The following is a 27,196-nucleotide window of genomic DNA, read 5'->3' on the forward strand; positions in this document are numbered from 1 at the left end:
TTACTCTCATGCTTTAGGGCTCAAGTGACGAAAGTTTCTTTGGCCTCTCATCCTGATATAACCAGATTTTTGAAGGATACTTTGCAACTGCATCCTCCTGTGAGACAGCCATTTCCCACTTGGAATCTTATAAGAGGCATTTCTGATGTATCTTACGTAGCAGCTATCACCTCAGTGAGAAGAGTTTCGGAGCTGCAGGCTCTGTACTGCAGAGAGCCTTTCCTCAGATTTACGGAGGCTGGGGTCTCACTATACACACGGTACCTTCTTTTTTGCTAAAGGTGATTTTGGCCTTCCACATAAATCAGAAAGTTTGGCTACCCACTTTCCATTTCATGGGTTCAAAGAAAAAGGACAAAGTTTTAGCATTGCTGGATGTCAGAAGAATCCTTCTCCGTTATCTTGAGGTGAAGAATGTTTTTCTTCTCTTTGTTCTAATGAATCCTAGCTGTCTGGGGAGATTGACTTCTAAACCTTAAATTTCAAGATGGATTTGTATGGCTTTTTCTTCTGCATATATTGGGAGTGGTAAACGACTACCATTTTCTTTGAGAGCACACTGAACAAAGAGTGTAGTTTCCCAGGCAGTTCCACCTGAAGAGATTTCTAATGTGTCTGTGTAGTCCACCCTCAATACTTTCACAAAGTTTTACAGGGTGGAGTGGATGTGATGGGATGAATGGACAGTTTTTGGGTCCTTGGTGCTGGCAGCAGGCTCATGTGACCTGCCCTAGAATCAGGGGACTGCTTTGTTACATCATACTGGTTCAAGGCTCGTATGCCTTTTGCACTAGAAGGGAAGATTAGATTCTTACCTCGATTGTAATCTTTCTAGTAGAAAGGCATGAGTCTTTAAGGCCCACCATGTCAGATTTCATTTCGCCTGTTTACTGTCTCAGATATGTATGTATTTCTAGATGTTTGGTTTTCTCCTGCCAGACAGGCCATAAGAGTGATGCAGAAAGGCAAGTGAGAGATTGTTAGAACTGCATAAGTATTAGTGCTGGTTGTACTGAGTGCATTTGTTTCCACCTTATTTTAAGTTATGTTTCTGTTGAAATTGATGTGCTACATTTTGTTCGTTAACTGCTTTGGTACAAACTGAGGAGCTAGAGTACTTGCCCAGTGGTGAAGGAGGCAGAGCCAAGAGAAAAAAAAATGTAGATGATACTTTCTATACAACTCACGACTAGAGGTGAATAACCGCTGCTTCAAGTCTCATATGCCTTTTTACTAGAAAGAAGATTTTTGAGGTAAGAACCTAATCTTCCCTTCTTTTCTGGCCTTAATACCCCCCACCCCCTCTTCACTGTCTCCTCTTTCCCATTTATCCAAAGCATGAAAGTGGTGGCAGCAGCAGCGATCACAGGGCTCTCTATGACAAAGTGTGCTCATGGGTTTCCAGTGTTAACATGAAGCCCACATGGGGGGAGAAGCAAAGACTGTGAAGGTTTCCTGATTCACAGAGCCCATGTTGACTATCGCTGAAGAGCATTGGTCACAATGGAGATTTGTACATATGGTGACTGAAACAGTGCTGCTTCTCTTAATTTCAAATGAGATGATCTCATTTGGGATTCTGACCAACAGTTTGGAAGCCACTGCTCTACACCAAGATTTTAAAATTATGTGTCCTGTAAAATAGTACATGCCTTATTTGTTTAAACTAGAGAATGACGCAGACAAATTTTTCCCCGTTCCCGTGGGAACTCATTTTTCTGTCCCAGCTAGTTCTTTTCCTGTCCCTGTCCCATTCCTGCAAGTTCATCCTCATCTGCACAAGCCTTAAACTATTTAAAATCATAAGTGTTTGAGGCTTGTGCAATTAAGGCAAAGCTTATAGGAATGGAGTAGGGACAGGGACAGCAACAAAATTGACGGGGAAATTGAGTTCTGCAGGGATGGGGAAAAATTTGTGCCCATATCATTCTCTAGTCTAAACAATACACCATAATTATCTCAGTTATAAATTTGCATTACAGTTCAAAAAAATGTTTACACAAAGATGCTTGAGACTTATGGTTGTGTATGAGTAGAATTCCCCCAAAAGTGCTATAATAGTAAACCACAACTAGAGATGATTGTTGCAGGTTTCTGAGTCTTGCCACATCTGTGTAGAAAGAACTGACGATTCAGCCATCATGCTGTGGCTTTCTTCAGGGTATGCTCAGGTTTTCAAGGATTTTACCTTTGAAATTAGTGGAGCCAGAGAGAAGCTCCATGCTGGAGGCAATGTTGCCCCCATAGAATTGCTAGTACTTCTATTAGTACAGTGGTATTTGTGTTTGTCATTAGTTGTATTGGTATAACCATCTGTGGACCCCAGGAAGATTTCACGATATCTAAGTCATGAATTCTTTCAAACTTCTTGAAAACTAGAACTCCTAATGATAAGGCCACTTACCTACCAGTCCATTTTATATTCTCTTATGCTGACTCTTCCCCACTCTCCAGTTTATTTTTCCTTTCTCCTCACACATTCTGTACCTATAATACAATGTCTTCATCCTTCCCAACTCCTCTTTATCACTTCCCCTCACCATCTATCTCCAAGTTCCTCAGTCATAACACATTACCCCTTCTCTCGCTCCTTCCACAATCATTCTCTTCCCAACTCCATCCGAGTTAACTTCCATTTTACCCACTTCTGACAATTTCCAGCAGCCATCTTGTTTCCCCCCTCCCCTGCTACTTCCTAAACTTGCTATATATGCTGCCTTTGAACAGAGCAAGGGTGGTTGGTGCTCTAGGTGAACCGTCAGGCCCCTAGCCTGCAGCTCCATACCCACTATCACCAAGATTTAGATAATTAAACTCAACAATCATAACAGAAGTATCCCATGTAAATGCAGGTTAAATATGTGCTTATTATTCTTTGAGCTTGTGTGGTTATCAAAACTACTGTTTTGCTTTTGATTGCAAATATTATTTGTTGTCCCCAAGTAGCTACTGCCTTTGGTCAGTCTTGCCTAATGGTTGGGCCAGCTCTTCCTGCACTTCCTGTACATTTCCCGACCACGTTCTGATATTCCAAGACTGAAGATGCTATGGGAATTTGAGAACCACGCATCTTGCTGCCTGAGAATTGTACACTACAGGAAAAACTTCAGTTGTCTGAAATGTTGATATCAGGAGAATGTAAGGGGTGGACCAGTTTGGAAAGGGTACAGTGGAGAGGGTTGTGGATATGTTGAGAACCTCAGTAGCTATTTTGCACTAATTTCTCTCATGTCCTGTCATATCAGCCATCCAGATTATATGGAAGAAGGTGAAATTCTACTCAAAATCTGTCTTCCACAGAGTTCCCTCAGAAACATTGAATCAAGTGGTATACTTGCCTCTCTTCACAATTTAGAGTCTCAGTCAATAATAAGTATGTTAAATTTTTCTCCCCTTTTTATATTTTATATTGTAAAATGTTTAGAATTATGATTAGCGTTTCATCAAATTTTAATAAACTTGAAACTAGAGTTAAGGTGACTTAAGTGTATTTTTGTGTTTTAATGCAAGAATCATTTGCTTGTCCAGCCTCAGAATATTGCCACATCACCAGAACACTGGCGGTTTCTTTGTGGCTGTACTGATGAAGAAAGCCCCAATGCCATGGAACAGACGCCAGCCAAAGGTAATATTTTGTCAGAAGAAGCTTGTTCTCCTGCCATTTATCACAGTGCTTCTGTTTGGTCTAAACCAGGGGTGCCCAATACGTCGATCGCGATCGACCGGTAGCTCAGGAAGGCAACGTGAGTCGATCGCAGAGCCCATCCCGGGCTCTGTGATAGACTCGTGTTGCCGTCCCGATCTACCAAACCTATCAATCTTCCTCTCCCCGACGTCAAAGACGCCGACGCCGGGCATCCACTTTAGGCTATTTTTTTCATTTCGGGGGGGGGGGGGGGGCGTGGTGGCGTGGCGGTGGCAGCAGCAGCAGCCTGAAAAAGAAATCATCCTGGCCCGGGTCGGTGTCATACTCCAGAACTTCTACCTCTTTCGGCAGCCCTCTCCCTTCTACCTACTTCTGGCCACACCCCCTGCTCCGCGGCTCTCTTCGGCAACTCAGCAGCAGCGATCGACACAAGCTTCTGACGTCAGGGCCTACCCTCTGCGAGTCCTGCTTGTTTCAACTTCCTTTTTCCACAAAGGCGGGACTCGTAGAGGGAAGGCCTTGATGTCGGCAGCCTGTCTTGATCACCGCTGCTGACGGGTTGCTGAAGAGAGCCGCGGAGCAGGGGATGTTGCCGGGTGCAGGTAGAAGGGAGAGGGCCAGATGCAGGACTCGTGGGTGAGGGAGCAGAAGAGAGAGAGGGGAGGGAAAGAAAAGGAAATATTTCATACTGGGCTGGGCCAGAGTGGAGGGAGGGTGGAAGATTCTGGCTACAGGGTGCATTAACAAAGGAAAAGGGGGGAAAGCTGAAAATGGAGATAGTGACACAAAGGGTAAGCAGGACCTACTGAATAAGGATAGAGATACAGAGGGGACATGAAGAGGAGGTGAAATAGAGACATAGAAGTAATGCTGAAAAAGTATGTGTGGGGGGAGATAAAGACATTGAAAGGGCAAATGGTGAACATGGGGAAAAGACAAGGACAGAGACAAATGAAGATTCTAAAAAAGTGGTGAGAAAAGGATATAGGTGAGATGGACACAAAGAAGGGGGATGCTGGAAAATAGGTGGAATGGTAATTCTGACAGACATAGAAGGGAAATGCTGGATCAAGGAGAGATGGGGCTCAGGCTGGATGGAATGGGGAGCGGAATGCTGGTCAGCGCGACGCTTCTGCAGGGAAAGCTTGAGACGGCGGTGGCTTGGGGGCTGTTCCCCGATGGCGGTGGCAGCAAACCGAGTGGTTTGGGGGAGGGCACAGAGAAAGAAAGAAAGAGGGCAGACAGGGAGACAGAAAGAAGGGGGAATAGGGAGACAGAAAGAAAAAGTTGGGGGAGAGAATGAGGTCTGGAGGAGAGGAAACATACAGGAGGCTGAAAGAAAGGAAGAAAGATTGGATGCGCAGTCAGAAGAAGAAAGTGCAACCAGAGACTCATGAAATCACCAAACAACAAAGGTAGGAAAAATTATTTTATTTTCAATTTAGTGATCAAAATGTGTCTGTTTTGAGAATTTATATCTGCTGTCTATATTTTGCACTATGGCTCCCTTTTACTAAACCGCAATAACATTTTTTAGCGCAGGGAGCCTATGAGCATTGAGAGCAGCGCGAGGCATTCAGCATAACTCCCTGTGCTAAAACCTACTATCATGGTTTAGTAAATAGGGAGGGGGTATATTTGTCTATTTTTGTATTTTGTTACTGAGGTGACATTGCATAGAGTCATCTGCCGTGACCTCTTTGAAAAAATCCGGAATATGAATAATTAACATTTTCTCTGCCTTTCAGTGTGCTTTGTGTTTTTAAAAAAATGTTATTGTTGGTAGATCATTTTGACTTAGTCATTATAAAAGTAGTTCGCAAGCCCATAAAGTGTGGGCACCCCTGGTCTAAACTATGTGGACAGACTACATGCCCCTCAGCTCTTATTTCTATCTCAGAGGAGATCAAGGAAAAGAAATCTAACACAAAAGTATGTATTGTTTAAATATTCAAGGCCTTGGGAGTGTTTTTGGCCTCTTACTAAATTGGTAAGATGACAACCAAAAGTTTTCCTGGATTACAAGTGGCCATTTTATTGAGATAATGACATCATCAATTCATTATTTGGTATATATTTCAATTACAGATTGCATACTTCAGCAATTTTCTATTGGTTCTATTTAAGTCACATAGTTTCTGGTAATTTCCCTTAGCAACTATAATGACATAACTCATCACATGCCATTGGTTTCACCCCTGTCAGCAATAGAAGGACATGAACAAATCATCAAGGACATGTTGACCTTGTTTACATGCTCTATTCTATTGCAAACAGCTATTTTACAAAAACTAACATTTGCTAGACAATATACTTCTGTAGGTTACAATCACATGGTTACAGTCACATGATTTCCTTTAACCCTATAGGTGAAAAATATGTTAGTTCTTATTAGGTAGAAAATATTTTAGGTCAGTGCAACCTTCAGCCTATGCTTTTGGTTATTTATGAAAGTTATGTTATGACTTCAGCATCTTCTTGTTCCAGACATTAAACCAAAATATTTTCTGTTTGTGATAACAAAAAAAAGTACTCTGTGTGCTGTCTATACTGTGTCACAAATATCTGAAGCATTTCTATCATTCAGCTCCATCTTTTTATATATCTATTAGTGTAAGGGGTGTCTAATACATATTAGTTATGCCCCCCCCCACCCCTTATATTCTGCTTAATATAATTAGCACAATCAGCCCCCTCCTCTGATTCAGGGATGAATCACACTGGTGCCCTTATGTGTGTCAGTCCTTTTTTTATATATGTCATTTTTTATTAAGGAATCAAAAGAGAATGGACATGTCATAAACCGGTATAGATCATGGAAAAGATTCAAAAAGATAGGTACAAAAGAAACCACTTAAGAACAGTAAGATTATCAAACAAGTCCAAATGGAAACTGTGGATTAACAGGAAGTAAGCCGTATAAGTACCAGGATAGCAACTATAGGCCAAGGTAACATCAAATAATACAACAAATGAGCCCTCCTAAAGGAGATAGCCCACACTCCATGACCCCCTCATTTTGCTTTATTTTTGCATTCAAGCACCTCCTCAGCTTCCCTAGGCACTGCCAAGGAAAACAGAACCCATGCATTCTCACTGTCGCTCAAAATTCAGCCCCTACTCCCCACCCAACACGAGAGACTAGTGGAAGATGTAGAAAGGCCTTCCACAAGGCTGTGTATGCTAGAATATCTGGATTCTTAGTGTGCTTATAATAACAAAGTTCAAAACGGGCTACTTCAGACATTTGGTGGACCCAGCGTTCGAGAGGTATGTCCTCTGTTTGCGTCCAAAACTGCAGTATAGTTTTCCGAACCACCAACAGCACCGTGTATATAAAGCACCACTGAGGTACAGTCAGCCCCTGGTCCTCCAATAGAGTCTGACATTAACAATGTTTTATAATCCCATTCCAGGTCCTGCTGTATTACCAGCTGTATCTGCTGAAAGGAACAATTCTATAGCACCAGGGAGGGGCACTCCAGAAAGGAGTGTATGAATGTGCCTGGGGCATGCCGGCACTTGTCACATAGGTGCATTGTAGCACCCCTCTCTTTGGTGATATAGGCCCTGTGGATAAGCTTAATTATTGGGTTTCTTGCAAGGATCAAAAGAGTTCCATGAAGGTATCGGGAGTGTAGTGTTCATGTAAGTCCCTGTTCCATTGTTCCTGAAGGGAATAGAGATGCCACCGCGGACTGAAGGATGAGATACCAAATGGAAAGGGAGCTCATGGAAGCCGAAACTTGAAATAAAGAGGCAACCAATGGCCTGAAGGGAGTCACAATTATGTCTCGCTTATAAGCAGGCAAAAAAATTGGTTGTTGGGCATGTGCCACCGTTCCCTAAAATAAGAAAAGAAATGAAAAGTACAGAACCACCCAAAACAAACTCCATCACAGCAACTCTAGTTAACTCCAGATCTGTAAACGGCAAAGACCTCATTCTACTAGACGCCATAACAGACAATAGATGGGACCTCCTATTAGTGACTGAAACGTGGCTAAAAGACAACGACGGGGCCACCCTGGGTGCACTATGTCCTCAAGGATACCAAGCACTGGCATGCTTCTGGGCCACAAAAAGAGGGGGTGGGATGGCAGCCATCACAAAATCCAAATTAAACCCAAGACATATAAACTCCATCTCATTAGAAGGCCTGGACAGCCTTATTTTCTCAATAGACCATGACAGAAAAACCATATTCATATTAAACTACAGAGCCCCCTCCTCCACAATGCCAGTACTTGACGAACTAACAACTATTATAAGCAACCTCTCAGTCAACCAAAAACAAATTATCATCCTAGGACACTTTAACTATGCGGAATATCCAGAAATCACCGGTGCACCAAGGGAATTCACAAAGACACTGTATGACCTTGTTTTCATCCAAGTCCACTCCCCCACTCACTCCTCCGGGAACACTCTAGATCTGATCTTCATCTCTAAAGGCCCCCTACTCAATGACAAATCAACCCTGCTGACAAACACTCATGTCCCCTGGACTGGCCACCACATAATCTCGTTCAACCTACACGTTAAGACCAAAGGGCTCATAGAAAATCTAGCTTTACAAAAGTTTCAAGTTTAATAAGTATTTGATTAATTGCTTACTCAAATATCTAAGTGATGAACAAATCATTCAATTTACAGATAATACAGGAGTTATAAAAGACAGATGGACACTGAACAAAACATATTAAATTAACGACTAACAGAATAAACAGAAAAGGAAAACAAAGGGGAAAGGCAGGGTAATGAAATACAATAATAATGAACAAGGCTGTGAATAAGGCTGCTCTGGAACTTCAATAAGATAAGTTGTTCTGCATTTCATATTCTGCTCTTTTCACTGGTTTTCAGCATTATATCTGCTTAATTTCTCTTCTCATCCCTGTTTCTTACTAAAAAAAAAAAAAAAAGCACAAAAAAAATAAACCCTTCTCTTTCCTCTGTTAAATCTTATTTCCTCTTCCTCTTCATAGGAAAAAGGGTAAGACTTTGTTAACTCTAATTAAATCCTGGTGCCTGTGGCTCAGGGTGACTAAAGTAGGGAAAATCCTGTTATAAATCCTGTGTTTTAGGGTAGCACTGATAGAACCTGCATTTTTGTTTAAAATACTGTGTTTTAGGTGGTATAGAGCCTATATTTCTGTCTTACTAGTATTCAGCCATTGTTTTCTGCTGATTAGGTGGAGAAGAGAGGGGCTCTGTTTTACTTCTAAGGTTAATTGCATTATCTTTGGGACATTGCTGTGAACAAGGCTGCCCTGGAACTTCAATAAAATAAGTTGCTCTGCATTTCATATTCTGCTCTTTTCACTGGTTTTCAGCATTATATCTGCTTAATTTCTCTTCTCATCCCTGTTTCTTACTAAAAAAAAAAGCACAAAAAAATAAACCCTTCTCTTTCCTCTGTTAAATCTTATTTCCTCTTTCCCTTTCCCTTCATAGGAATAAGGGACCCCAGGGACCACTATTCATATATAGAGACCCATATAATCAGGACTTCACAACCAATCAAAATGACCTTTATTCTATGCAATCAGTGTGGTGCTTTAATTCCAAGACATACTATTTGGAGGCTTAAGGCTTCCCCCATCTGACTTCAACTTGCTAGTATTAAGGAGGAGCTCTGCAAACTTAAACAGGAATTGAATACAATTAAAGCAGCTTCTATCACTCCACAAAATCATACCAACTTACCACCTCTACCTCAAAGAATAAAACAGCCCAGGAATAAATGGGTCACAGTAGGCTCAGGAAGACTGCGACATGTAACACAGAAACATCCACCTTTACTAATATTACCTCTACAGAATTCCTTCGCTCCACTAGTGCACTGCGATACTCAAGAAAACAGAAGGGAGGTGGGACTGGAACCAATGAAGGTAACTCAAGAGAACAAGCACACCCTAAGTACAAATAAAAAAGCCAAAAACAGAAAACTATTACTGTTGGGGGATTCCGTCATCAGAGGCATTAACTTTGGAACACAGGGCGAGGAGACCAAAATAGTGAAATGTCTTCCAGGATCCTCAGCTACCAGGAGTTCCAGGCAAATACAGACTATAATTAAGGAAGAAACTAAGGATTTTAACACTGATGTTGTTATCCATCTGGGAACAAATGACCTGGCCAACAACTCCACACTTGCAGCACAGAAAGCTTTTCGGGAGCTTGGTGAGGGCATAAAACCTTTTGTAAAGACTTTAGCTTTTTCTGGAATACTGCCTGCATATGGAAAGGGAGAGCAAAGAGTGAAAAACACAGAGGACTTTAATAGATGGTTCAGAGCCTGGTGTCATCAAGAAGGCTTCAGGTACATAGGAGGATGGGGAAATACATGGAAGGACAAGAAGCTATATTGCACTGATGGGCTACATATTACTACAGCAGGAAAAAGAAACCTTGCAGAGAAATTTAGACAATATTTTTCTAGGCATTTAAACTAGAAGGTGGGGGTGGTGTATGTACGAAGGACAATTATAGAGACCACCCCCGGCAAAAGAAAAGATGTGATAGTAATAAAGACTGAAACATAAGCAATATCAGCAACTTATTTCTTAGTATTGCAACGGAAAGTGAAACGACACAAAAATCCATACGAAAAAGGAGATTATCGCTGAAAAATAGCTGGAAAGCGATGACCACAAATGCTCGCAGTCTAAGCAACAAAGTTCATGATCTGCAAGCCCTGATGTTAGAGGCAGATCTAGATATTGTTGCTATCACAGAGACATAGTTCAGTGAATCACATGGATGGGATGCAAACATACCGGGATATAATCTTTTTAGGAAGGACAGAGATGGTCATAAAGGTGGAGGAGTAGCTCTCTATGTAAAGATCAATATCCCAGCGACCAAAATGCAAGGGACCTGGGGAAAGGAAGAAGCGATATGAATTGCTCTGAAAAGAGAAGATGGAACTTCTATCTACGTGGGTGTAGTCTACACACCTCCGACTCAATCGCAGCAAAATTGATAAGGATCTGATTGTGGATATCCAAAAGTTTGGAAGGAAAAGAGGAGGTTCTACTGTTGGGAGATTTCAACCTGCCGGATGCGGACTAGAATGTTCCGTCTGCGGAATCGGAAAGAAGTAGGGAAATTGTGGATGCCTTTCAAGAGGCTCTGCTCAGACAAATGGTGACGGAACCCACAAGGGAAAAAGCGATATTGGATCTGGTCCTCACAAATGGAGAGAGTATCTCTAATGTTCGAGTGGGTGCTCACCTGGGAAGTAGCGATCATCAAACGGTTTGGTTTGATATAACGGCTAAAGTGGAGAGCGGCCACACGATACTTAAAGTCCTAGATTTCAAACGTACGGACTTTAATGCAATGGGAAAGTACCTGAAGAAAGAGCTGTTAGGATGGGAGGACATAAGAGAAGTGGAAAGACAGTGGTCTAAGCTGAAAGGAGCGATAAAAATGGCTACGGACCTTTATGTGAAGAAAATCAATAAAAACAAGAGAAAAGGAAGCCGATATGGTTCTCCAACCTAGTGGCTGAGAAAATAAAGGCGAAAGAGTTGGCGTTCATGAAATATAAAAAAACCTAAGAAGAGGAGAGCAGAAAGGACTACAGGGTGAAACTGAAAGAAGCCAAGAGAGAGATACGTTTGGCGAAGGCACAAGTGGAAGAACAAATGGCTAAAAATGTAAAAAAGGGAGATAAAAATTTTTTTCAGATATATTAGTGAAAGGAGGAAGATAAAAAATGGAATTGCTAGGCTAAAAGATGCTGGGAACAAATGTGGAGAGTGATGAGGAGAAAGCAAATGTGCTAAACAAATACTTCTGTTCTGTGTTCACAGAAGAAAATCCTGGAGAAGGACCGAGATTGTCTGGCAAAGTTACACGAGAAAATGGAGTAGATTTTGCGCCGTTCACGGAGGAGGGTGTTTATGAGCAACTTGAAAAACTGAAGGTGGACAAAGCGATGGGACCAGACGGGATCCATCCCAGGATACTAAGGGAGCTCAGAGAGGTTCTGGCGAGTCCTATTAAAGACTTGTTCAACAAATCTCTGGAGACGGGAGTGATTCCTGAGGATTGGAGGAGAGCGGATGTGGTCCCTATTCATAAAAGTGGTCACAGGGATGAAGCAGGAAACTACAGGCCGGTGAGCCTCACTTCAGTTGTTGGAAAAATAATGGAAGTGTTGCTGAAAGAAAGGATAGTGTACTTCCTTGAATCTAATGGATTACAGGATCCGAGGCAACATGGCTTTACAAAAGGTAAATCGTGCCAAACGAACCTGATTGAATTTTTTGATTGGGTGACCAGAGAGCTGGATCGAGGACATATGCTAGATGTAATTTACTTGGATTTCAGCAAAGCCTTTGATACAGTTCCTCATAGGAGGCTGTTGAACAAACTTGAAGGGCTGAAGTTAGGACCCAAAGTGGTGAACTGGGTCAGAAACTGGCTGTCGGACAGACGCCAGAGGTTGGTGGTTAATGGAAGTCGCTCGAAGGAAGGAAAGGTGACTAGTGGAGTCCCTTAGGGTTTGGTGCTGGGGCCAATCCTGTTCAATATGTTTGTGAGTGACATTGCTGAAGGGTTAGAAGGAAAAGATTTGTAACAGAGTAGACACCGAAGAGGGAGTGGAAAATATGAAAAAGGATCTGCAAAAGTTAGAGGAATGGTCTAATGCCTGGCAACTAAAATTCAATGCAAAGAAATGCAGAGTAATGCATTTGGGGATTAATAATAGGAAGGAACCGTATATGCTGGGAGGAGAGAAGCTGATATGCACGGACGGGGAGAGGAACCTTGGGGTTATAGTGTCCGAAGATCTAAAGGCGAAAAAACAGTGTGACAAGGCAGTGGCTGCTGCCAGAAGGATGCTGGGCTGTATAAAGAGAGGCGTAGTCAGTAGAAGGAAGAAGGTGTTGACGCCCCTGTACAGGTCATTGGTGAGGCCCCACTTGGAGTATTGTGTTCAGTTTTGGAAACCGTATCTGGCGAAAGACGTAAGAAGACTTGAGGCGGTCCAAAGGAGGGCGACGAAAATGATAGGAGGTTTGCGTCAGAAGATGTATGAGGAGAGACTGGAAGCCCTGAATACGTATACCCTACATGAAAGGAGAGACAGGGGAGATATGATTCAGACGTTCAAATACTTGAAGGGTATTAACGTAGAACAAAATCTTTTCCAGAGAAAGGAAAATGGTAAAACCAGAGGACATAATTTGAGGTTGAGGGGTGGTAGATTCAGGGGCAATGTTAGGAAATTCTTCTTTACGGAGAGGGTAGTGGATGCCTGGAATGCGCTCCTGAGAGAGGTGGTGGAGAGTAAAACTGTGACTGAGTTCAAAGAAGTGTGGGATGAACACAGAAGATTTAGAATCAGAAAATAATATTAAATATTGAACTAGGCCAGTTACTGGGCAGACTTGCACGGTCTGTGTCTGTGTATGGCCGTTTGGTGGTAGATGGGCAGGGGAGGGCTTCAATGGCTGGGAGGGTGTAGATGGGCTGGAGTAAGTCTTAACAGAGATTTCGGCAGTTGGAACCCAAGCACAGTACCGGGTAAAGCTTTGGATTCTTGCCCAGAAATAGCTAAGAAGAAAAATTTAAAAAAAAATTTTTTTAAATTGAATCAGGTTGGGCAGACTAGATCTACCATTCGGGTCTTTATCTGCCATCATCTACTATGTTACTATGATAGAAAGAAGGACGATTATGGTAAAAAAAAAACAATAGGAGGGAAATAAAAGAAGTAGCCTTATTAAAATAAGCAAAAATAGGCTGGGACTCCTAAATATCATAAGCGTCTTTGAAAAGAAAGCTCTTAAGTTTACTTTTAAATTTATCTAAGTTCTTTTCTTCTCTGAGATAAATAGGGAGGGAGTTCCAAGTTTGAGGAGCTGTAACAGAGAAGATAAAGTGCCGCCTTGTATTAATAACTTTAAGTGAGGGTGTAACTAATAGATGCTGGTCAATAGATCTCAGTGATCTGATTGGGGTATAAGGGATTAATAACTTGTAGATGAAAGCTGGGGTTTTATATAACAGGGATTTGAAAGTAAGTAGATTTAGTTTATATTGAATTCGATGCGCTACTGGAAGCCAGTGTGCTTTCTTAAGAAGAGGAGTGACATGATCAAATTTCCTTGCTTTCATTATGAGTTTAATTGAGGTATTTTGAATGATCTGCAAACGTCTAATTTCTTTTTGTGCTATTCCCATAAGTAAAGCATTACAATAATAAATTTTTGAAATAACCAGGGAATGAATTAGTATATTAAGAGACTTTGGGCATAGAAATTTGGATAGTGAACGAATTTGGCGAAGTCTGTAAAAGGAAGATTTAACAATATTACTAATATGATTATGGTAAGTCAGTTTTTCATCAAAGACCACCCCTAAGATTTTGATATTACTTATTAGTTGTAAGGTGGTACCTTTAATCGAAATTGGAAAAGAAACTTTAGAACTATCTTTCCAAGGGAAAAACATGATGTTTGATTTATTAACATTGAGGGCTAATCTGTTTGTATCAAGCCATTGATGAATCTCCTCAAGTTTCCTGTTAATTTCTAATGTTTCTAAGGGGTTAGTTGGGTCAAGTGGATGCAAAAGCTGAATATCATCTGCATAAGCGGTAAAGCCAATATCTTGGCAGAAGGTCATAAGTGGTGCAAGAAAAATATTAAACAAAAGTGATGAAAGAATGGACCCCTGTGGGATACCATAAGTTACTGAATAACTTTCTGAAGCTGTGTTATTGAAGGATACAATTGAAGTGCGATTTTCAAAATAAGATTTGAACCAGAGGAGAACCTGATTTGTAATGCCAATGGACTGTAATCTATCTATGAGAAGGTTATGATCAATCGTATCAAATGCAGATGAAAGATCAAGGGAAATCAGAAGGACTGATGTATGGTGATCTATAAAGTAAAGTATGGAAGTAGTTAGGCCAAACAGTGAATATTCAGTAGAATGATACTGTCTAAAGCCTGTTTGGTTAGGATGTAAAATGTTTGGTTTTTCTATGAACTCGGATAGTTGATTAAATACCACCTTCTCAGTTAACTTTGCCAAAAAGGGGATATTTGCGATTGGCCTGTAATTGGATTTTTCTTCAGAATTAATTTTTTGGTCTTTAATAATGGGTCGAATGACTGCTTCTTTCCATGCTATAGGCATTATGCTTTTTTGAAGACTTTCTTGAATTAGTGCAAGGATGAAGGGCCCGAAAATAGTAAAATAGCGTTTGAGAATAAAAGGGGGGATAGAATCCACTTGAGAGCCCTTGGTATTAATAGTTTTGATAAGGGATTCAATCTCTGAAAGATTTGGTAAATTAAATTGGGAACATTTTGAGGATAGTGAGAATCTTGAGTCGGTTTGCTCCTGATCTGATATGGAATATAGATTCATAGTAAAGTTTTTCCTAATACTGTTAACCTTCTCTATGAAGCAGGTAGCAAGTTCATGGGTGGTGGGCAGGTTATTAGTGGTTTGATTTTGTTTATTAGAAATTGATTTTAGAATGGAGTAAAGAGGGACAGCCCTCGTGACCCCGGACCAACCCGACGGGACGTCTCTTGCAGCGGCTGCCTGCCCTGCTCTAACCAGCCGCGCCGACGCTGATCTTACTGCTGGGCCGGGCGTGCGAGCTTGCTCCGCCCCCCAGCCCCTGCCGGGAAACTTTAAACTCGGTGGCTCGAGCGGAGGAATCATCTTGCAGCCGTTGCTGCTTAGGGACAGCCCTCGTGACCCCGGACCAACCCGACGGGACGTCTCTTGCAGCGGCTGCCTGCCCTGCTCTAACCAGCCGCGCCGACGCTGATCTTACTGCTGGGCCGGGCGTGCGAGCTTGCTCCGCCCCCCAGCCCCTGCCGGGAAACTTTAAACTCGGTGGCTCGAGCGGAGGAATCATCTTGCAGCCGTTGCTGCTTAGGGACAGCCCTCGTGACCCCGGACCAACCCGACGGGACGTCTCTTGCAGCGGCTGCCTGCCCTGCTCTAACCAGCCGCGCCGACGCTGATCTTACTGCTGGGCCGGGCGTGCGAGCTTGCTCCGCCCCCCAGCCCCTGCCGGGAAACTTTAAATTCGGCGGCTCAACGGCACAGCCGTTCGGCGCGCACGGCAAAGGCGCATGCGCCTTAGCTCGCGCCTTTGCGAAGTGGCTGAGTGAAGCACAAACAGTCCAACTTATAATTCAACCACAATAACTGATTCTTTAAGACTTCATAACAAACGTGGAAACCTCCTACAAATAACAAATTAACCACCTCAATCTATACCAACATCATTAAGAGACGTGGCTTGACTACCGCGGGAACCACAAACATGATATAACTACTCCTCTTCACCCACACTCGAAACTGATTAAAAAGTGCTTATTTTTGGGAAAGAAAAAAAAAAATAAATGAAATAATAATAAACACAAAAACTTCGCGATTTCGCCAAAATATAACTTCATGAGTCCCTATGTCGCCTACAAAATCGACAAAAAACGAAACTGTTCCACCTGCGTCGATCGGAGGGAAGAAGCTGAAATCTGATCTGAACACACCAGAGAAAATGGCGCCGAAGAACGATGAAGCTTCATTAGACTTGCTCCTGAAAGAAATAAGATCAAATCGGAGCATAATTCAAGAGCAGGTTGATGAAATCAAACTTTTAAGAGGTGAGATTGAGGCAATTAATTCCCAATTTGTGGATGCCCGACATCGTTTGGACGTCCTAGAGGAAAAAACATCTGTCATATCTTCACTACAAGAAACGGTAACTAAACATGACAAACTGATTACTACTTTACAAAGAGACTATGAAGATCTTTCTAATCGCAGCAGAAGATCCAACTTAAGAATTATTGGGCTACCTGAATCATCGGAGGGCTCTGATATGGTTGCCTTTCTTTCTGCTTTCCTGCCTGCTACCCTGGGTCTTGTTTTCTTACCTCCGCTAGAAATAGAACGTGCTCACCGCGTGCCGTCTCACCTCTCTGCACATGCATCTTCTCCCAGGCCTATTGTGGCTAAACTCCTCAGATTTCAGCACACATTACAGATCCTCACAACAGCAAAATCTAAACCTCAGCTGCTACATCAAGGCAGGAAATTTTTCATTGTTCCAGATCTGGCTAAAACCACAGCCTTGAAGAGAAAGGCTTTTCTCTCTTACCGACAGGAGCTTAAAGACATTGGAGCCAAATACGGTCTTATGTATCCTGCCAGGATGAAAGTTACCTACAATAACCGCACTACTTCTTACACTGATCCTGAGGAGCTGGCTGCATTCCTGGACTCTCTGAAAATGCGCTGATATGCTGAGCTACTGATGTTTTTGATTGCATCTGGTTCCTGCTATTAATCTTTTCTGCTATTATAATCTGCTAATACATAACTGTACAATTTATTGTTTTATGTGAATAAGCACATCACCCTCATGTTTCTCAAATTGAGTGAGTGTGGAATAATGTTAGCTGTTCCATATGGGTTACTTCTCCGTGCTCACAGGAGCACCCTTAAACTGTTTTATTCCATACATGATAGTTTGGTCTTTCTTTTTTCTGACCTTGTATTATGTTGTCACTACTATTCTATTTACTCTTTCTCTTATGCTTTCTCTATTCTTACTTTCTGACAGAAGTGTCTGCTTGATATTCTGGTTATGTCATTTGCTTTTTTCTCATAAAGGTGATATTTACTATGTCCTACCACCGCATATATTATTATCAGATTATGGCTGACTTACATATCCTTTCTTTTAATGTGAATGGTTTGAACCATCCTATTAAAAGGAAAAAGATAGCTAACTATGTATCTAATAAACATCCTGATGTGATTTATTTACAGGAGACCCACCTCCCGCCCGCTGCCTCCTTGAAATTTAAAATGAAGGGATATTCCACTCATTTATATTCCCCTGCAACACAGAGGAAGAAAAATGGGATATCAATACTTCTCAGTGACAAGCTATCCCCAATTATTCATTCTGTTAAAACAGATTCTGACGGAAGCTGAAAGCCTCTAAGATTAATGGCGGATTAAATTTACCAGATTTTTATTATTATTATATCGCATCTTTAGCCAAATATGGAGCTTATTGGATCGTTAATTCTAATCCTCAGGATCAACCAGCATGGTTTGAAATGGAACGCTTTTTATGTGCACCAATGCGCGTTTCCTGCTTCCTTACGGTGTCAGTACCTAGACACTTGAAAAAGTATTCCTTGTTGAGTGCAACACAGCATGCTTTTCATCTTCTAGATGCAACAGCTGAGATCTCTGTTAGTGAAAGCCCACTCATGTCCCTTTGGAATAACCCTAAAATTCAAAATAAAGGTAGATCCCTCTCATGGAAAAAGTGGTAACGGGCGGGAGTCGAGGTTGCTCATCAATTGATCTCCTCCACCTCAATCGTTCCTTTTGATATTTTTTGTTCTGCATATTCACTTCCACCCTCTATACATTCCCAATGGCTCATGCTTACTGGAATACTGTCTAAGGTACATATGCGCCATGACTTTATGACCTCTATCCACACTATTCACCACTGGTCTACTCTGGCCTTAATGAAGGGTAGAGCGATATCTCTTTTTTATAGTATTCTAAGGGATCACTCTTTCACCTTTTCACCTCAATCAATGAACCAATGGGACTCGATTCTGCAGACTACGCTTTCTGATATAGATTGGGAACTTTTCTGGTCCTCCACAAACCGTCCTCTCCTATCTTCCAGAGTCTCGCAATCAATGTTCTTCGTTATGTGGAATGCAGTATGGACCCCATATCGCATGTGGAAAGCGAAGCTAAAACAAGACTCCACCTGCTGGAACTGCTTGAAAGAGTCTGGAACTCTGGATCACATGCTTTTTCATTGCACTATAGTCCACTCCTTCTGGATTCGTATTTGGGACACTATAAAATCTATTACTAAGTGTTCAGAAGAGATTTCCATGGACATTGTAATTCTTCGTTCTCAACACCCTTGTTTCACACAAACAAACTGCCCACCTAAACTCATTGATGCCATGTTTGTAACAGCTCTTATGCATATTCTAAAAAATTGGAAATCATCCTCGCTACTTGACTACACCTTTTGGTGGAACTCTCTGAGCATGTATCACAAATTTGAATCTTATGCATATGAGAAAAACATGATTTCTCGACTCTCCACAAACATGGTGCAAAATAAATCACCTTGGTCATTCTTAGATTCATATGTTCATTCTAACCAATAGACACTTCTGCCTCTCTATCTATCTATCCCTCTCTTTTTCTTTTTCTCCCTCTTTCTTTCCCTCTCTCTTATTTCACTCTCCCTGCTTTTCTGCCTTTCATATATCTTCTAATAGCAGTTACACATACCCTAGATTCTTTTTATTAATCTGGTTGTAAGTAAATGATTATAGATATGGACTTTTTCTATACCATTGTGTCTTATTCAGATTTTGTGTGTTTGAACTGCTTTCTGTAAATTTCTTATAATATTCAATAAAAACTATTGAACTAAAAAAAAAAAAAAAAAGAATGGAGTAAAGAGTAGAAACATTTTTAGCTTTCAGAATTAGTCCGGAATAATATTTCATTTTTGCCTGATTTATTTTTAGTTTGTATAGATTAGAATGTTCTTTATATTTTTCATGGTTGATCTGGGTCTTATTTTTTCTCCACCTACGTTCTAGGGAACAAAGCTGTTTTTTAATAAGGGCAAGTTCTACCGTAAACCAAGGATTTAATTGTTTTCGAGTGGAAACGGGTCTTATTTGGGTCAGTGCTAACTCATCTAATAGATGTCTTGTGGATAAATTCCATTGGACTAGAAAATCGTCCAAAGAGCTGGCCTTGAGGTCTGAAAGATTTAGTTTAAAGGCTGAAGTAATTGAGTCAAAAGAAAAGTTGTTAAAATCTCTATACTTAACAGTATGAGAAATATTATGCGCTTTGTGAAGTTATGTGAGTTATCGAAATTAGAAAGTGATCAGACCACGGAACTGGGAGGCAGGGTCCTGTTAAGTAATTGCCAGTTGCAGAAGAAGAAATCAAAACCATGTCAATTGTATGTCCTGCTTGGTGTGTTGGGACTGTTAGTACTGGACAAAAATCAAGTTGGTTGATATAAGATAGGATTTCTTTAGTATAAGTATTACTAGGTTTGTCAAAATGAATATTAAAATCACCTAAAATCAATGGATTTGAAGAGGAAGATCCAAAATCAAATAAAAGTGATTGTAATTGAGCAAAATTATCTTGACTAATAGGGGGAGGTAAATAAAGAAGAAGTACGTCTAACTTTGGTCGAGTCTGAGTAGTAAATTGAATAAATTCTATTGAAGCGTTGGCTGGGGAATATTCAATACCTAATGCTATTGAGTCGCGATAAATAACTGTTACACCTCCTTCACGTTTAAGACGCCGATGATTGTAAAGAAAGGAGAATCCGGGGGGACAGGTGTAAGAAAGATAAGCTTCTTCCCCTTCAGTGAGCCATGTTTCAGTTAAACAAATTATATCATAGCCTTCCTGGACAATTAAATCTTTTTAAGTAAGTGATATTTGCTTTTAAGAGAGCGGATACTAATTAGGCCTATTTTGACTTGCTTGGTCAATGGGCCAAGTAAGGCCACACTAGCGTTAAAGAGAACCCTTTTGATGAGGTAGCAAGGGAATATCTAGACGTTCTGGGAATCGAAAAGGAGCAAGTCTATTATCTGGCTTATGTGGTCGGTGCCCATTAATTACAGATATATTAGAGGAGAGATAATCCATTTTTAAAAGACTAGTAGGGTTAGACGGGTGGAATGGTGAAAAATTAAGAGTAAGATAAATTAAATAAATGTAAGAAATGCAGAGTGAGGCTAATACCGTAAGTTCGAAAAAATGTTTAAAAGCCTTACTGAGCAGTGGGATTGAATTTACTTTGGTGCCTGACAGTCGCGCACAAAGGAGTGCACTAAGGAGCAGGACCACTCTCGACCCATCATTGGTAAACCTTCAAGACTTATCCATTGGCATCTCCAAAATGGACCTACTCACAAGCTCCATGGCCAACTCACTAGAAGAACAGGCACAGGCATAGCATTGTGGCATAAAGTCACTGTACGAGAAATTAGCAATAGTCAAAAAGATCAATACAAACACAAGATCCTTCTCATTGCCCTGAACAGAAAAGGAAAGTCAGGAAAGCGGAAAAAACCTAGTGCAAAACACACAGCGCCGAGGGCAAATCCACCTGGAAAAGCCTCCTGAAAGAATACAAGCTAACACTTGAAACAAAAAAGACACACTTCACAAACCTAATATCCAAAATCCCAAACTGATCAAAGGCCATCTTACTGTCAAAAAACTTGTTCACCTCATCCCAAGGATCACACTACACCCAAAAATCAAACTTAGGGCTAGATTCACTAAGGCCACAGATCCGAACCAATCTGTGAGGGATCCAATCCGTGGCCAGGGGGGCTGATTCACGAAGCATCCTTTCGCAAATGAGGGCGATTGGAATCGCGCCCCCAATCGACAGCACGGATTGCTGAACAGTGATCCTTTAGCATGTGCAGACCATCTTCTTTGCCGGTAGATGGTCGCATGCTCTCCGTGCTGGAGACTGAACATGCTTGCACTCAACCAAAGGAACGAGGGGCCGAAGAAGAAAGCTAGCACAGGCATATGGTTTGCCTGCTCAGTTTTCTACATGAAAACCAATTATGAAATTTAAACATTGTACTTATCAATACATATATCGAATGAAACTCTGTCCAGAGACATGAAGGCATAGTATTCCGCCTCACCATCCAATCATTGCAGTGTTCAAACGAATTTACTCCAGGTTTAAATTAACTGTTATTCTGCTAGTTATTACAGCTATGCTTAACTTTGATGATAACTGTAAAGTTCTGAAAAAATCTTTCACTTAGCTTAGGAAAAGTAATTGGCTCCGACGTGCCACGTTTCGGACCTGCGTCAGGGAACCGACAAACAGAAGCAGTTAAACTGGAGGTGAAAGCTCTGAAACGAAAATAAATAACCCAATTATAAAAAATAATTAAGATACTCACTTTATTATATTAAAAAGCTATGCATGGTACAATCTAAAGGAAGGGGCTCACCATTGAAACTTATGTGCGATTTTTGCTATCTAAAGCCGGTTTCTTCATGGTGCAAACGGCAACTGCATGCCGAATGAACTATTTAAACGCTATCACGCGCCAATCAGCGGGATACGTCAGCACGTAAGGATATTACACTAAGACTGCCGACCCACTCATACTGTCAATCATTACGTCAACCCTGAACCCGGAAGCACCCCGTAGTGCTCCAACTGTCTTATATATAATGTAATGCTAATGAAAATAACGAGCGTTCACACTTGTCCCAAATCTACTGTGAATAAACTGTGAAAGCAAATTGCAACCCTGAAATATAGAAGAGTTAATGATGGTGAAAACAAAATTTGATATGAAAGCTTTCGCCGAAAAAGGGGGGTAAATCATGAATATTGATTCACCACACTATCACACTGTCACACCTAACACTGAAGAAAATGAAGCTGAAAAAATGGAACTGAACAAATTTACAGAAAAGCATTCCATTCTATTTCACTGTTTAAACCCTGGGGCATTAAGGTATCTAGGGTGTAGATCCACCTTTGTTCTAAAGAGTGTAATCTAACTTTCAGATCTCCACCTCTAGGGAGAATAGGAGCGTCCAGAATGGAGAAACGTAAAGAAGAGATGGAATGTTTAGCTTCAAGCCAATGATGGGTAAGAGGAGCTTCTAACACTTCCTTACCTATTCTACTTATGTGTTCACCTATTCTGACTCTGATACTCCTCGTAGTATGTCCAACGTAGAGCAGCTGACAGGGGCATTCTATGATGTATACTACCCCCTTAGTGTTACAGTTGGTCATCTTTAAAGATTTGCTTCTTTTAACCCATTCAGGGACGTGAATGTCTGTTAACCTCACACTATATGAGCAGATAGTACAGGTAGAACATGGTGAATGGATTCCTGTTAAACTGGAGTGAGAAACTTCAGAATGGTATTGAGCTTTAATAAGATGTTGTTTAAGGTTCCACCCTCGCGAGTAGTTAAATTTAGGAGGACTTTGAAACACATCATGGTATTGTAGAATACTCCAATGTTGGTTAATGATTTTTTTAATTTTGAAAGCGTGTTGAGAGTGTGGAAGGACACATACCAGCTCTGTGTCATGATGTATATTGCTAGGCAATAGTAGATTATCTCTATTTGACCAAAGGACCCTTTTATAAGCTCTTTTGATGGTAGATGTGGGATAGCCCCTTTCTTTAAATCTGGCTTTCATGTCTTCAGCTTTAGCCACAAAGTCACTTCTAGAAGAACACAACCTGCAAAGTCTTAAAAATTGACCTGTAGGTATATTATTGCGAAGATGTCTGGGGTGGAAGCTTTCATACCTCAGAATGTTGTTACGATCCGTGGGTTTCTTGTAGATAGTAGTGTGGAATTTACCATCACTCAAAGATATATTCATATCCAAAAATGGCAAGGACTGAGCATTGGATTGAGCTGTGAATTGCAAGTTAAGATCTTCCTGATTAAGCCAATCTAAAAAAATTCCAAATTCTATCTGTGTACCCAACCATACTGCGAACACATCATCTATATATCGCTTCCATAGAAGTAATTTGGAAAAATGTACAGAAGGATATAGATGTTTTTCTTCAAAAGTAGCCACGTAGAGGTAAGCTACTGTAGGGGCCATCTTAGCTCCCATAGCAGTGCCTTGTACTTGCAAAAAGAACCTATGATCAAATTCAAAATAATTTTTACTCAAGGCTATGTGGGCAAGAGTGACCAAAAAATCAATGCGTTTAAAGGACAATCCCATATGTTCTAAATGTATGACAGCTATGGCTGCCTGTTGCGGGATGTTAGTGTATAACGCGGTGATGTCAAGAGTTACTAACATAGCGTGATCTGGAATGTCCAGATAAGTGCTCAGAAGATTAATCATAGAGCCTGTATCTTTCACATATGAAATACTTAAGGGAACTTCATTCTTCAATTGTAGATCTAAAAACTCAGATAAGGGTTCAAGGATAGAGCCTATGCCCGCCACAAGAGGGTGTGCCTCCAAAGATTTGTGAATTTTGGGCACAAAATAGATCACTGGAATGATAGGATGTTGGCATCTCAAAAATTTTTTATTCACCATCCGTGATTGTGCCTGCTTCTAAAGCTTGTACTAATATATGGGAAATGCCTTCTTGTAATTCCTCGGTGGGGTCTTTATCTATTGGTTGGTAGTATATTGTATCCGACAACTGCCTCCAAGCTTCTTGTTCATAAGACACAGCGTCCATAATTACTACCCCTCCCCCTTTATCAGCAGGACGAATCACTATGGTGGAATCAGTTGTTAGAGATGTTAAGGCAACTCTTTGTGCTACCGTCAAATTGTCCTTTATAAATGTGTGTTGCCTTTCCAACAATGAAATATCCCTCTCTACAAGTTGTTCAAATGCTTTAATTTGTGGATCTGTAGGGCCTGGGGGACACCATTTGGATCTAAGCCTCTTGGAAAAAAGTTTCTGCTCAACTTCTTCATCATGAATATCTGATGATTCTTGCTGAGAATTGAAGAAAAGTTTCAACTTAAGTCTACGAATAAATTTGAATAATCCTATACGAGTGTCCAAAGGATTGTATTTGAGAACCGGAACATATGCCAAGCCTTTCTCCAAAAGGTCTAATTCAACCTTAGTGAAAAGTGGGGCAGTACAGAAGAAGCCTTTTTTGTCCACCAGTATAAAAGGAGCCAATCAAAGACCAACCAGGCAAAAGAATCCCAGGCCATAATTACTCACTCCAATGTGTTTAACCTATCTAGTAAAGTTTTCACTAAGGTTGAATTAGACCTTTTGGAGAAAGGCTTGGCATATGTTCCGGTTCTCAAATACAATCCTTTGGACACTCGTATAGGATTATTCAAATTTATTCGTAGACTTAAGTTGAAACTTTTCTTCAGTTCTCAGCAAGAATCATCAGATATTCATGATGAAGAAGTTGAGCAGAAACTTTTTTCCAAGAGGCTTAGATCCAAATGGTGTCCCCCAGGCCCTACAGATCCACATATTAAAGCATTTGAACAACTTGTAGAGAGGGATATTTCATTGTTGGAAAGGCAACACACATTTATAAAGGACAATTTGACGGTAGCACAAAGAGTTGCCTTAACATCTCTAACAACTGATTCCACCATAGTGATTCGTCCTGCTGATAAAGGGGGAGGGGTAGTAATTATGGACGCTGTGTCTTATGAACAAGAAGCTTGGAGGCAGTTGTCGGATACAACATACTACCAACCAATAGATAAAGACCCCACCGAGGAATTACAAGAAGGCATTTCCCATATATTAGTACAAGCTTTAGAAGCAGGCACAATCACGGATGGCGAATAAAAAATTTTTGAGATGCCAACATCCTATCATTCCAGTGATCTATTTTGTGCCCAAAATTCACAAATCTTTGAAGGCACACCCTCTTGTGGCGGGCATAGGCTCTATCCTTGAACCCTTATTTGAGTTTTTAAATCTACAATTGAAGAATGAAGTTCCCTTAAGTATTTCATATGTGAAAGATACAGGCTCTATGATTAATCTTCTGAGCACTTATCAGGACATTCCAGATCACGCTATGTTAGTAACTTTTGACATCACCGCGTTATACACTAACATCCCACAACAGGCAGCCATAGCTGTCATACATTTAGAACATATGGGATTGTCCTTTAAACGCATTGATTTTTTGGTCACTCTTGCCCACATAGCCTTGAGTAAAAATTATTTTGAATTTGATCATAGGTTCTTTTTGCAAGTACAAGGCACTGCTATGGGAGCTAAGATGGCCCCTACAGTAGCTTACCTCTACGTGGCTACTTTTGAAGAAAAACATCTATATCCTTCTGTACATTTTTCCAAATTACTTCTATGGAAGCGATATATAGATGATGTGTTCGCAGTATGGTTGGGTACACAGATAGAATTTGGAATTTTTTTAGATTGGCTTAATCAGGAAGATCTTAACTTGCAATTCACAGCTCAATCCAATGCTCAGTCCTTGCCATTTTTGGATATGAATATATCTTTGAGTGATGGTAAATTCCACACTACTATCTACAAGAAACCCACGGATCGTAACAACATTCTGAGGTATGAAAGCTTCCACCCCAGACATCTTCGCAATAATATACCTACAGGTCAATTTTTAAGACTTTGCAGGTTGTGTTCTTCTAGAAGTGACTTTGTGGCTAAAGCTGAAGACATGAAAGCCAGATTTAAAGAAAGGGGCTATCCCACATCTACCATCAAAAGAGCTTATAAAAGGGTCCTTTGGTCAAATAGAGATAATCTACTATTGCCTAGCAATATACATCATGACACAGAGCTGGTATGTGTCCTTCCACACTCTCAACACGCTTTCAAAATTAAAAAAAATCATTAACCAACATTGGAGTATTCTACAATACCATGATGTGTTTCAAAGTCCTCCTAAATTTAACTTCTCGCGAGGGTGGAACCTTAAACAACATCTTATTAAAGCTCAATACCATTCTGAAGTTTCTCACTCCAGTTTAACAGGAATCCATTCACCATGTTCTACCTGTACTATCTGCTCATATAGTGTGAGGTTAACAGACATTCACGTCCCTGAATGGGTTAAAAGAAGCAAATCTTTAAAGATGACCAACTGTAACACTAAGGGGGTAGTATACATCATAGAATGCCCCTGTCAGCTGCTCTACGTTGGACATACTACGAGGAGTATCAGAGTCAGAATAGGTGAACACATAAGTAGAATAGGTAAGGAAGTGTTAGAAGCTCCTCTTACCCATCATTGGCTTGAAGCTAAACATTCCATCTCTTCTTTACGTTTCTCCATTCTGGACGCTCCTATTCTCCCTAGAGGTGGAGATCTGAAAGTTAGATTACACTCTTTAGAACATAAGTGGATCTACACCCTAGGTACCTTAATGCCCCAGGGTTTAAACAGTGAAATAGAATGGAATGCTTTTCTGTAAATTTGTTCAGTTCCATTTTTTCAGCTTCATTTTCTTCAGTGTTAGGTGTGACAGTGTGATAGTGTGGTGAATCAATATTCATGATTTACCCCCCTTTTTCGGCGAAAGCTTTCATATCAAATTTTGTTTTCACCATCATTAACTCTTCTATATTTCAGGGTTGCAATTTGCTTTCACAGTTTATTCACAGTAGATTTGGGACAAGTGTGAACGCTCGTTATTTTCATTAGCATTACATTATATATAAGACAGTTGGAGCACTACGGGGTGCTTCCGGGTTCAGGGTTGACGTAATGATTGACAGTATGAGTGGGTCGGCAGTCTTAGTGTAATATCCTTACGTGCTGACGTATCCCGCTGATTGGCGCGTGATAGCGTTTAAATAGTTCATTCGGCATGCAGTTGCCGTTTGCACCATGAAGAAACCGGCTTTAGATAGCAAAAATCGCACATAAGTTTCAATGGTGAGCCCCTTCCTTTAGATTGTACCATGCATAGCTTTTTAATAT

The 27,196-nt window shown here is 40.8% G+C and overlaps 1 protein-coding gene across 3 annotated transcripts in view; it reads left to right on the plus strand.

The window, feature by feature from the left end:
• Positions 1 to 27,196, plus strand: part of NSUN2 (NOP2/Sun RNA methyltransferase 2) — a 922,747-nt gene that overhangs the window by 557,559 nt on the left and 337,992 nt on the right. For all 3 annotated transcript variants that reach the window (XM_033929740.1, XM_033929738.1, XM_033929739.1), the window contains exon 12: positions 3,529 to 3,625. In XM_033929740.1, the coding sequence (XP_033785631.1) occupies positions 3,529 to 3,625 (97 nt within the window). The remainder of the gene's footprint in view (positions 1 to 3,528; positions 3,626 to 27,196) is intronic.

Source organism: Geotrypetes seraphini, chromosome 2, assembly GCF_902459505.1.
Source record: "Geotrypetes seraphini chromosome 2, aGeoSer1.1, whole genome shotgun sequence".
Classification (NCBI taxonomy): Eukaryota; Metazoa; Chordata; class Amphibia; order Gymnophiona; family Dermophiidae; genus Geotrypetes; species Geotrypetes seraphini.